Source organism: Carlito syrichta, unplaced genomic scaffold (genome assembly GCF_000164805.1).
Source record: "Carlito syrichta isolate Samal-C Ts95f unplaced genomic scaffold, Tarsius_syrichta-2.0.1 Scaffold304318, whole genome shotgun sequence".
Lineage (NCBI taxonomy): Eukaryota > Metazoa > Chordata > Mammalia > Primates > Tarsiidae > Carlito > Carlito syrichta.
Genome location: NW_007248414.1, coordinates 1,099,360 through 1,112,285, shown reverse-complemented (window position 1 = coordinate 1,112,285; position 12,926 = coordinate 1,099,360). Strand labels below are relative to the sequence as shown.

At 49.5% G+C, this 12,926-nt stretch overlaps 1 protein-coding gene across 1 annotated transcript in view; it reads right to left on the bottom strand.

The window, feature by feature from the left end:
• GHRL (ghrelin and obestatin prepropeptide) overlaps positions 1-3,455 on the bottom strand; it is a 5,873-nt gene extending 2,418 nt beyond the window's left edge. The window contains exons 1-3 of the mRNA XM_021713168.1: positions 3,303-3,455; positions 2,659-2,795; positions 2,041-2,157 (exon numbers count right to left, since the gene is read on the bottom strand). Coding sequence (XP_021568843.1) covers positions 2,041-2,157; positions 2,659-2,766 — 225 coding nt within the window. The 5' untranslated portion in view covers positions 2,767-2,795; positions 3,303-3,455. The remainder of the gene's footprint in view (positions 1-2,040; positions 2,158-2,658; positions 2,796-3,302) is intronic.
• Positions 3,456-12,926: the final 9,471 nt, after the last annotated feature.

The following is a 12,926-nucleotide window of genomic DNA, read 5'->3' as shown; positions in this document are numbered from 1 at the left end:
TAGCGCATGCCTGTAATTCCGGCTACTTGGAAGGCTGAGGCGGAAGGATCGCTGGAGCCACTGCCCTCCAGTCTGGGCGACCGAGTGAGACTCCAACTCAAAACAAACAAACAAAAAAACACCTGGAGTTGGCTGGCGCCCTCAGTGCCTTCCCATGAGGCAGGTACCATCATTATCCCATTCTACTGATAAGAAAACAGGTTCAGAGAAGTTATTCCCCCAACAAATAGCTGCTTGTTCCCTTTTGGAATTTAACTCCCTCCCCTTATCTCACTATGAAGGTTGAGTGAATGGAGAATGACTTGAGTATTTTAGGGATATTGGACCTTCCGTTACCTCTCTTCAGTAAAGACCTCTTCTTCCACCCCTGAGGTTAATACAGGGTTGTCTGGTCACCTGACAGATGTCTTAGGAAACAACATGAGCACCAGCTAGAAATTGCTGGGCTGGTAAGCACTGTGTAGTGGGGGCTGGTTGGGAGATGGGCTTCATGTAGCTTCTTGACCTCAGTGGAACCATCTGTTCAGTAGGGGTGGGACTTGGTCTCAAGGGTTTTCTGTTCTGAAACTGGATTTTGGGAGAAAAGCATCTGAGGGCCGTTGAAAGCCCGGGATGGGAAGGATTCTGGTAGCCGGGCACATCCAGACTCTGCAGCCCCAATACCTACTTGGCCCTTCAGACTTCTGGTTCTGACTGAGGCATGATGGGTCACGTCTTTGAAGGCCAGCTTTCACAGAAACTGGAAACTTCCCTTTAACCCAGCTCTACCTGAAGTCGTCAGCCCCCAGGACCTCTTCCCTGTCTGGGCCAGGGATGTTCCTCTGGCTGGGATGACTGACCATGGAGCTGGCAATCGCACCACGTAAGTTTCCTGTTTTTAGTGTAAGGGTTTTCAGGACTTTCAGATGAGCATCCCGCGGGTTGGGGTGTGGAGGAAGGGTCTGAGGACACCCCAGGCTCTGGTGAGCAGAGAGAGCATGGTTTGGGGGACTGAGGTTGGCATTCATCTTTGCCTGGAGAAGAGGATGGTGAGTTGGAGGGTGGCCAAGGTAGGCCAGGCTTTGGCTGTTCCTCAGGAAGAGACCCCTGTGTCCTCTGTTCGCCAGACCCGTGAGGAGGAGGGCTTGGGATCTGGGTCAGCCCTGGCCTAGTGTCCCACCTCTGCCACTCACTGGCGGCAGTACTTAGCAAGTGAGTCCACTTCTCTGAACCTGTGTTCCTCGTCTATGAAATGGGAATAACAACATAGCCCTGCTCACTTGACAGGTGGTTGTAAAGATCCCGCGATATGTCAGCTAGAGGTGAGGTCACACATAGGCAGTCACACATAGGCACCATGTGGGATTGCTGTCATGACTGAATACTGCCCCAGGGGAATCCTGGCTTAGCTGCACACGCTGTCACCACCATTCCCTGAACCACAGGAACCTTTCAGGAAGGTTACAAAGGTAGCCCTGTGAAACCCCTTCACTCCCTTCTCCCACTCCTTGCAGCGCCTCCGAACTTTCCCTGGCCCAACGCAAGGTTTGTCAGAGCAAAAATCCACCTGAAGTGCCCCTCCTTGTCTTCAGGTGAGGCCAGCAAGTGCTGGTGCCAGAGCCTGGCAAGCAGCCGGCTTACCTGTCCAGGGCTCCCTGTCAAAGCAGTCCACTCCCGAGTTCAGGTCCTGGAAGCCCCCAAGTCAAAATGTTTTCTACAGAGAAACATCTTCAGTCTGTGACTCTCTGACTGCTCATTCTGGGTTAATTCCTGTCTTGGCACCCTATCTCCTGGCTGCCTTTGAAATCACCTGGCATCTCTAGTGCCTTTCCCTCTGTCTGCGACTCCTGACATCCCGTTTTGTTGTAGCAAAGTGACTTCTCCCAGACATTTTTCTCTTAATGGGCAGAGGCCTCATAGAGCCCAGGGCAGAGCTCAGCTGTTGCATTGCTATTTTCTAATTCCAAGTAGCTTGTAAGACGGTCCCTGTTCACAGCCATCTCTCCCTGCCCTCCCTCTCCCTTCGCCACCACAGAAGCACACAACTGCAGAGGTACTGACCCGGATCTCCAGTTCATCCTCAGCCCCTTCCACCTGTCTTCCTTCTTCTGGGCGGAGCCAGCCTTCCAAAGCTCGGGGCTGCAGTTTGGCTGGTGGCTTCTTGGACTCCTTTCTCTGCTGGAAAGGGGAGGCGTTCTCTTTAGGACCCAAAGTCCCCATCCTTTCAGGAACAGAGTGAGGTGAGAACAAAGTCCTCCTCCTTCATGCTCTGGGAGAAGACTGAAGCCCAGAGGGGTTGAGTCGCTGCCCCAGGTCACATAACTAGTTGCTAAGTGGCAGGGCCGTGACAAGACACCCCAGTCAGTATGTGGGGCTTTTTTTTTTCTTTTGAGTCGGAGTCTCACTCTGTCACCCAGGCTGGAGTGCAGCCTTGACCTGCTGAACTCAGGGGATCCTTCTGTCTCAGCCTCCCAAGTAGCTGGAACTACAGGCGTGCCACCACATCCAGCTAGTTTCTTTTTAATTTATTGTAGAGACGAGGTCTTGCCATGTTACCCAGGCTGGTCTTGAACCCCTGGACTTGGGCAGTCCTCTCGCCTCTGCCTCCCAAAGTGCTGGGATTACAGACATGAGCCACTGCACGCGGCAGTATGTGAGGCTTTGTGTAGAGAGTCTCACCTGGACTTTCTGGTGTTCAGGGCTCAGGAAGCTGGAGCCTGCCATGGCTACGTCCATCCAGAGCATGCTGAGGAGCAACAGGCTGCAGACAGTCCCCAGGGAGAGCATGACCTCAGCCGGGTTGGGCACAGATGGGCCTAGGGGAGAGAGGGTCTCTGGGCAGTCTGCCTCATCTCCTCCATGTGCCTCAGAGTTTGCTCAGGTAGGAGCCCAGCAGACAGGGTGAGGGGGCGTCGTGACCTGGGTCATGGTGGCTGAGTACAGAGGGCCTCTCCTCTCCGCACCTCCCCAAGGTGAAAGAAAACGGAAGGATGTGTTTGGCTTTTCCAAGACTGTTCAGGACAGAATGCATGGCAGTAGGACTTGATGTGGGGGTTTGGGGCATTGGCCCCATGTCTTGTGTTTCAGCCCTGAGGAACTTGCGCCAAGTGTTTAGACAAGGGCTGATGAAGCTGAGCCAGCAAAGGCCCCAGAGGACATGTGTGGGGGCAGCTCCGGAACCAAGCTTGGTCTCTAACAGCCGGACTGACCTAGGTTGTCCCTCATCCCCTTCGTCTGGATGGGTCCCGAGAAGTTGAGTGAACAGCCAGCAGTCACAAGGTAAGTGAAACCCATAAACACACCCACACACACAGGGTACCTACCTGGGATTCCTGGCGGAGCTGGTGTCCGGTGGCTGTCTGGTCCCTATATAGGAAGGCTGGTGTTTGTTTTAAACAAGCAACCCCATCTCAGAGGCAGCCTGGCTTCCGTGGGGCTGATTCACATTCCTTGGGAACTAGAAACGTTCGTGTCCTCTGGGTGGAAATCAACAGTGGAGGTCAAATGCCCTGAGAGATTGCTGGGTTGGCTCGGGTGATGCATCTGCTCCAGCTGTCCCTGGAAAACAGCAGTGAGTGTGCCTCCAGTGTAGGTGGGTGGGAGGAGAGCGGCTCTGGGGTCTGAGCCCGGCTTCGTGCCCTGTGGCCTTGGCTTCCTCCCCTTTCTCCTGGGGTAAAAGAGATGGTTGATACCAGAAGATCTCCAAGGCTGCTCCCACCTCAGCACCCTGTTTCTGTGACGTGATGCTGGTCTGGCTTCCACAACCCTCTGGAGCACACTGGGAGGCAGGCTCATGTGATCCCCCACAGCCCCTGGGAGGAGAGTCCCTTTTCACAGATGAGCAAACAGCTGGGAGGTGCAGCAGCACATGCTGTCCCCTCCAAGGAGCAGAGGTAAAGGTCATTCCAAACAGTGGCCACACTCTAGTCATTTCTTCTGGGTGCTACAGATGCCTGTGCTAGACCTGATGTTTCTTAACATGGCGGCTTGCCTTACCTTCCCATGGTTTCATGGATGCCTGTTCTGAGAGGGACACAAAACAGATCTTGCGGAGGCAGAAGACCTGCGCCTCATCCCAGCATAGGTCTTCACTAGCTGACAGGACCGGGCTGAGGCAGATCATGAATCATCTCCCTTGCTTTAGGGCCTGCCCTCAGAGTCCTTTAAGGGTGTGGGGGGGTGATGGGTGTGAAAGCTTTTTATAACCTGTGACGTATCCTACAGCTGACAACTCTTACACCAGGTCCACAGGACTTGCAAGCTAGGTCATTGCTTCACATTTCTATCAGCCCTAGGGATTCTTCGCTTTCTGGAGTGCATCTAATTGGATGCCCCCTACACAGCATTCCGAGCAGTTCACAGGAGGAATTCCCCTCAGTGGGGGTCTAGGCTAGGATATCGGGAAAGACTCCCCTGAGGAGTGTGTGGTGGGCTTGGGGCAGGGCTTTGAAGGTAGGGCGTCCTGGCAAGCAGAGGAATGAGAACGGAGGGGAAGGTGTATGATGGCAGAGTATAATGGGGCAGTAAGGAGAAGGCTGGGGACGCGGGGGAGGGTGGCAATGGGACTCCTGGCGAAAGGGCTAGAAGGTGCGTTGGATCAAGTGATGGTCAACCTTGGAAGCTGCCAGCCCAGGAAGTCTGGGCTTTATATGCAGGAGGGAGGTCATTGAAGGGTCTTGATCAGAGGAGAGCTGGTCCATAGAATTAATGGAAGAGTTGGAAAGACTCTAAAACCCTGGGAGTCTGAACCCTTTACTGCACTGGAAGAAAAACAACACACTTCCCCCAAAGCCATGCAGCCATCAGGTTCAATGCCAGCACTGCCACCCAGGCTTCTTGATTCCTAGTACAGTGTTCTTTCTGATGTGCCATCTGCCTCCATAATGAACGTGGTATTCCAGGAGTATCAGCCCTCAGAGCAGGATGGAAATGGGGCAGGATGTCCAGCTAGGAAGACATTGAGACAGTGGGACAGTTGATGAACAGATGACCACTCTAAAGATCAGCTTCAGGGTGGACTGGCTCCTGGTAGAAACTCTCGGGACCGTGGAGACACAGGCTGGCTCGACTGAATCCTCAAGTGTCATGTGGAGGATTGAGTACCTCCTGTTGAAAACAGCCCACCCACCTGCTCACTGTGGTGGCTGAAATCCTACCTTCTGCCCCAGAAGGATGTTACTAGGGGACCTTCACGGCCCTGCTAGCCGCCTGAGTGAGGGCCTCCTTTGGCCCTGGGGCCCATGGGGTGAAGGTAGAGAGGGTAGAGAAATCTGGAGCCCTCAGGGAAGACTGGAACCCGCACAGCCACCAACCCCTCCCCCACCCAAACACCCCAAAATAGAAAAATCCCAACTATGGTGACCAGGCACGTACTGAGACATGAAGCCTCTGCTTACTGCTGACCCTGGAGGCCTCTGGAGGCAGGAGCTGCCAATGTTGATCTTAGATAACACCACCGGCAAATAAACACCCACTGCTTACTGTTATCTTTGGGGAGCTGAATGTCGCCTGGGAGTTGAAAGCGCCTGGGAGTTGAAAGCCCTCCTAACCACATAACACAGAGTCGAAGAAGGAAGATCTGATGGCTGTAGGAACCACTGAGGGAGGAGGCACCCAGAAAACACCTCACAGTTGCAGAAGGGAAATGGATGTGGGTTGGAAAACAGATGTGTTGGAATCAGGATGAGTTTGGAGGAAGACTGAGGGCCTGGGAAAGAACGGGCTCATTTTCCTCCTCATTCTTCTCAAGTCTGGATATAACCAAGACCAATTTGGCAACTCCTGGATGGCGGGGACGAAACCCTGTTCTTTCTCTTGGAACTCAGCAGGGGCTCAGGAAGCATGTTTCCTCCGTGGCTTGTGGCTTCCCACTGCTGGTCTCTAGAGGGCCTGCCTTACTGAATGCACAAGGATGATTCAGCATTGTGAATTAATTGCTATATGTAAATGGTGTCTGAGAACAAATTAGCATTATACACTTTCCCCTATAATTTTATTTGTACTGGTAATTCGTTGCTTGAGCACTTTTTCCCATCAATTTGGCTAAACAGTCTGAAAGAGGGAGGTTCTAGGGCTGTGGAAAGAGGCTTTATTCTTTAGGACAGGGTTTTTTAGTGTAGTCTCTTTTTTCTCTTAGTTCTGATTTAGTAACTTCTAGATTAGCATTTTCCAACAGAAATATACAGGTATACCTCAGAAATACTGCAGGTTCAGTTCTAAACTACAGGAATAAAGCGAATCACACTAAGTTTTTGGTATCTCAGTGTGTATGAAAGTTGTGTCTATACTATGCAGTAGTCTGTTACATGTGCAACAGCATTATGTCTAAAAAAAACAATGTATAGGCCGGGCTCTGTGGCTCAGCCTGATCCCAGCGGTTTGGGAGGCCGAGGTGAGTGGATTGCCTGAGCCCGCAGGTTCGAGACCCAGTTGGGCAACTTGGCGAGACCTCATCTCTACATTAAATCAAAAAATTAGCTGGGCGTGCTAGTGTGTGCCTGTAATTCCAGCTACTTGGACAGCTGAGGTGGAAGGATCGCTGGAGCCCAGCAGGTGGAGGCTGCGGTAGCCGGGAGCAGCCACTGCACTCCAGTCTGGGCGACAGAGTGAGACTCCAACTCAAAAAAAAAAATGTACATACCTAATTAAAAATACCGCCACAAAGCGCTAATGATCCCCTGAGCCTTCAGGAACCGTCACCTTTGTGCTAGTGGAGGATCTCGCCTCCAGGTTGATGGCTGCTGACTGACCAGGGTGGTGGTTCCCGAAGGCTGGGCTGTGGCAATTTCTGCAAATAAGACAACAATGATATCTTTTCATGAAAGATTTCTCTGTAGCACATGATGCTGCTTGATAGCACTTTACCCACAGAACCTTCAAATTTAGTGTCAATCCTCTCAAACTCTGCTGTTGCCTTATCAACCAAGCTTAGGGGCTATTCCAAGTTATCTGTTGTCATTCCAACATCTTCACCAGGAGTGGATCCCACCTCAAGAAACCACTTTCTCTGCTCATCCGTAAAAAGCAACTCCTCACCCTTTAAAGTTTGGTCATGAAATTGCAGGAGCTCGTCACATCTGCAGTCTCCACTTCTGGATCACCTCTTGCTATTCCCACCACATCTGCCCTGACTTCCTGCACCGAAGTCTTGAGCCCCTCAAAGGCATCCACGAGGGCTGGAATCGACCTCTTCCAAACTCCTGTTCATGTGGCTGTTTTGACCTCCTCCCAAGAATCACGTACGCTCTTAATGGCATCTAGGATGGTGACTCCCTTCCAGGAGGTGTTCAGTTTATCTTGCCCAGCTCCATCAGAGGAACCACTGTCCATGGCAGCTATGGTCTTACATGTAGTCCTTAAATAATTAGACTTGAAGATCCAAATGACCCCTGATCCACGGGCTGCAGAATGGGTGTCGTGTGAGCAGGCATGAAAACAACACTCCTCTCCTTGTCTATTTCCATCAGCGCTCTGGGATGACCAGGTGCGCTGTCAGCGAGCAGTAATATTTTGAAAGGAGTCCTTTTTTCTGAGAAGTCGGTCTCAATATTTAAGCGGGCTTAAGATATTCAGTAGACCGTGCTGTAGACAGATGTGCTGTCATCCAGGCTTTGTTGTTCCATTTATAGAGCACAGGCTGGGTGGATTTAGCCTAATTTTGAGGACCCTGGGATTTTTAGAATGGCCCATGAGCACTGGCGTCGACTTAAAGTCGCCAGCTGCTCACAAGAGGGTCAGCCTTGCCCTTTGAAGCTTTGAAGCCAGGCGTTGACTTCTCCTCTCTAGCTGGGAAAGTCCTAGCTGGCATCTTCTTCCAGAAGACTGTTCGTCTGCACTGGACGTCTGTTGGCCAGTGCAGCCTCCGTCTTCAGTGATCTCGGCTGCTCTTGTGGACGACTTGCTGCAGCTTCTCCATCTGCACTTGCTGCTTCACCTTGCACTTATATGTTCCGGAAATAGCTTCCTAAACCTCATGAGCCACCTCTGCTAGCTTCCAACTTTTCTTCTGCACTTTCCTTGCCTCTCTCGGCCTTCGCAGAATTGAAGAGAGTTGGGCCTTGCTCTGGATTAGGCTTTGGCTTAAGGGAATGTTGTGCCTGGCTTGATCTTCTATCCAGACCACTGGAACTTTCTCCATTACCAGCAATAAGGCTGTTTTGTTTCCTATCATTCGTATGTTCACTGGAGTAGCACTTTTAATTTCCTTTAGGAACTTTTTTTTTTTAGTCAGTCTTACTCTGTCACCTAGGCTGGAGTGCAGTGGTGAGCCTGGCTCAGTGTGCCTTAAATCCTGGGTCCAGGTAATCCTCCCACCTCAGTCTCCCAAGTAGCTGGGTCTACAGTCATGCACCACCATGCCTGGCTATTTTTTTATTTTTGTAGAGATGAGATCTCACTATATTGTCCTGTCTGGTCTTGAACTCCATGGCTAAGCAATTCTCCCACCTTGGTCTCCCAAAGTTCTAGGATTACGGGCATGAGCCACTGTACTCGGCCAATTTCCTTAAAGAATTTTTTCTTTACATTCATAATTTCACTATCTGGTGCAAGAGGCCTAGCTATTGGTCTGTCCTGGCTTTCAACATGTCTTCCTCACTAAGCTTAATCATTTCTGGTTTTTGATGTAAGGTGGGATAGCTGTGCAACTTTCTTTCACTTGAACACTTAAAAGCCATCATAGTTCCAATTAAGCTGATTCGAGGTGGGGGGAAGGCCACTGTTGGGTTATTAACTGGACTAATTTCAATATTGTTGTGTGTCAGGGAATGGGGAGACCCATGGATAGGAGGGGGGTAGAGGAATGTCTGGTTAGTGAAGCAGTCAGACCACAGCGTTTATTAAGTTTGCTGTCCCATAGGGGCAGTTTGTGGTGTCTCAAAACAATTACAGCCGGGCTCGGTGGCTCAGCCTGTAATCCCGCGCCTTTGGGAGGCTGAGGTAAGTGGATTGCCTGAGCCCGTGGGTTCGAGACCCGCCTGGGCAGCGAGACCTCATCTCTACAATAAATCAAAAAATCAGCCGGGCGTGGTAGTGCATGCCTGTAATTCCAGCTACTCGGAAGGCTGAGGCGGAGGGATCGCTGGAGCCCAGCAGGTCGAGGCTGTGGTGGCCGGGAGTGGCCACTACACTCCAGTCTGGATGACAGAGTGAGACTCCAACTCAAAAAAAAAAAAAACAAAAAACAATTACAGTAGTAACACACAGATCACCATTACAGATGTAATAATCATGAAAAGTTTTGAAATATTGCGAGAATTACCAAAATGTAACAGAAACATGAAATGAGCACGTGCTATTGGAAAATGATGCCGACAGCTCTGCTTGATGCTGGGTTGCCACAGACCTTCAATTCGTGAGACGTGCAGGACCTGCGGGCATGGTGAGATGAAGTGGGCCTGCGATGATAGCCTGGAATAAAAGCTCATGTAATTGTAAATGTCCCAAGAGCCACACTGAAAATAATACTATATTTTGTTTAACCTAGTATATTGTCAGCTCAAATGTAATCAACAAAAAATATTAATGAAATATTTGATTTTTAAAAATATACTTAAGCCTTTGCAATCCAGTGTGTATTTTAGTTTATTCTTATGGTACATTTCAATTCGGACTAACCACATTTCTTTTTCTTTCTTTTCTTTTTTTAAAAGAGAAGTTGGCTTTATTAACAAGAAAGGTTTGGGGTGGGGGGGCAAACAAATGAAAAGCTCATAATGGTGTCTGTGTCAGCCCCAAAAGGCCTGCGTCTCAGTTACTGTCACTGTCAGCTTTTTTCTTTCTTTTCTTTTTTGAGTTGGAGTCTCACTGTTGCCCAGACTGGAGTGCAGTGGCCGCTCCCGGCCACTGCGGCCTCAACCTGCTGGGCTCCGGTGATCCTTCCACCTCAGGCTTCCGAGTAGCCGGAATTACAGGCGCACGCTACCACGCCTGGCTGATTTTTTGATTTATTGTAGAAATGAGGTCTGGCCAAGTTGCCCAGGCGGGTCTCGCAGCCGCGGGCTCAGGCAATCCACTCACCTCAGCCTCCCAAAGGCGCGGGATTACAGGCTGAGCCACCGAGCCCTGCTAGCTTTTTTCTTTTTAAGAGAAGGTTTTTTTTGAGTCGGAGTCTCCCTCTGTCGCCTAGGCTGGAGTGCAGTGGTTGGCTCATGGCCACTGCAGCCCCGACCTGCTGGGCTCAGGTGATTCTTCCGCCTCAGCCTTCCAAGTAGCAGGAGCCCCAGGTGCATGCCACCATGCCTGGCTAACTTTTTGATTTGCTGTAAAGACGAGGTCTTCCCAAGTTGCCCAGGCTGGTCTTGAAGCCTTGAGCTCAGGCAATCCTCTCGCCTCCACTTCTCAAAGTGCTGGGATTATAGATGTGAGCCACTGCACCTGGCCAGACTAGCCACATTTCAAATGCTCAGTAGCTATATATGGCTCATGGCTACAGTTCTAGACCATGTTGTTCTGGTCATGAGTGTCACTCTTCAATCTTCCCTAACCTTAGCTGTATGCTCTCTTATCCTCCTGTCCAAGCCAGGCCTCTGGGGCTTCCTTGGTCTCCCGCCATCTTGCGGCCCCAACAATTTGCCCCTTTTTTATGTCCAACCTGTCGCTCTCCAATAGCTTCTGCTTTCAGCCATAAAATATATCCAGGTCCCTAATCCTAGAAAGTCCATTGAGTACTGATCCCACCCTTCCCTCATGTTGCCATCTCCAAGCTTAATTCCTTTCCTTTTCCCTACGTCCTCCTCTTGACTGTGTACTGGCCCCTCAGAACTCTTGAACTTGACTCTCACCCCACCACCACCCACTGAAACTGTTCTTACAAAGTTGCTGATAATCCAGCCTTTTCGTTTAGGGGCCACTGAGAGCCATAGGATTTCAGAGTTGGGTGAGGTCTTAGGGTCATCTAATCTCAGTTGCATGGGATTGACGGGGAAAGTTTATTATAAGAATGCAGGGGTTTTCTGGCTGGGCATGTTGGCTCACGCCTGTAATCTCAAGACTCTGAGGCAGAGGTGGGAGGATCGCTTGAGCCCAGGAGTTCGAAACCAGCTTGGGCAACACAATGAGACCTCATCTCTACAAAAAAAAAAAAAAAATTACCCAGGCGTGGTGGTGCAAGTCTGTAGACCCAGCTACTTGGGAGGCTGAGGTAGGAGGATCGCCTGAGCCCAGGAGGTCAAGGCTGTGGTGAGCTGGAATGCACCACTGCACTCCAACCTGAGCGACAGAGTGGGACTCTAACTAAAATAATAATAATAATAATGAAAATTTATTTTGTTTTGAGTCGGGGTCTCACTCTTGCCCAGGCTGGAGTGCAGTGGCATGATCTGGCTTACCACAGCCTTGGCCTTCTGGGCTCAGGCAATCCTCCCTTCTCAGCCTCCCAAGTAGCTGGGACCACAGGTGTACATCACCACACCCAGCTAATTTATTTATTTATTTTTTGTAGAGATGAGGTCTCACTATGTTGCCTAGGCAGGTTTTGAACTCCTGGGCTCAAGCAATCCTCCTACCTCAGCCTCTCAAAGTGCTGGGATTACAGGTGTGGACCACTCTGACCAGCCAAGAACGCAGGTTTTTAAAACCTCATCCAGTAGGTCTGGAGTGGGGCCCCAGCATCTGTGTTTAAACAAGTGTCTGAGGTGATTCTTTTCTGATTATAAAATGTGTGCTTCCTGCAGAAAATATGAACATATGGATGATACACACACATTCTCTCTCTCTCTCTGAATACTCTTGACTCAGTTTCTACTAATGTTAACATCTTATGTAACCATGGTATATTTACCAAAACAAAAACAGCAACACTGGCACATCACTCCAGCCTTTATTTAATGTCACTGGTTTTTCCATTGTCCCATCTGTCCTTTGTTCCTTTTTCCCTTGTTTTCATGCCCACATTTAGAGGGTTTTTGATGACGCCATGGTGTCTTCACCGTTGGCTTATTAGCTATACTGCACTGTTTTGTTCCCTTAGAGGTTGCTCTAGGGTCTCGCCATGTTGCCCGGGCTGGTCTCGAATCCCTGAGCTCAGACAGTCCTCTAGCCTCTGTCTCCCAAAGTGCTGGAATTACAGGTGTGAGCCACCACACCTAGCACAATGCACTTTAAATAGTATTTTTAGAGATATTGAAGAAATAAGCAGTCTCATATTTACTCAGACGTTTGCTATGATGGTGTTTCTTATGCCTTGGTGGAGGTCCAGATTTGCAGCTGGTGTTATTCTCCTTCTACCTGAAGGAAACTTCCTTTTGACATTTCCTGTAATGCAGTTCTTCTGGTAATCAATTTTTTTCAGCACTTGTTTGAAAATTCTTTATTTTACCCTCATTTAAAAAAGTATTTTCACACTAGGTGCGGCAGATCACACCTATAATCCCAGCACTTTGGGAGGCCAAGGTGAGAGGATTGCCTTTGCCCATGGGGTTAAGATCAGTCTGTACAACTCTTGACAAGACCTCATTTCTATAATAAATCAAAAACATTAGCCGGGTGTGGTGGTGCATGCCTGTAGTTCCAGCTACTTGGAAGGCTGAGGCAGAAGGATCACCTGAACCCAGCACTCCACTGGAGCAACACTGCACTCCAGCTGGAGTGAGAGAGTGAGACTCAAACTAAAAAAAAAAAAAAGATATATATATATCTTTTTTTTTTTTCACAATATTTAACTAAGGAGGTGAAAGACCTCTACAAGGAGAACTATAAATCACTGATGAAATAAAGCACAGAGGACACAAACGAAGGGAGAAACATCCCATGCTCACAGAATGGAAGAATCAACACTATTATAATGACCATACTACCTAAAGTAATCTACAGATTCAATGCAATCCCTATCAAACTACCAACATTATTTTTCACAGGATTAGAAAAAATAATCCTAAAATTCACATGGAAGCAAAAAGGAGCCTGAATAGCCAGGACAATCCTAAGAGGAAAAAAAAAAAAAACACAAC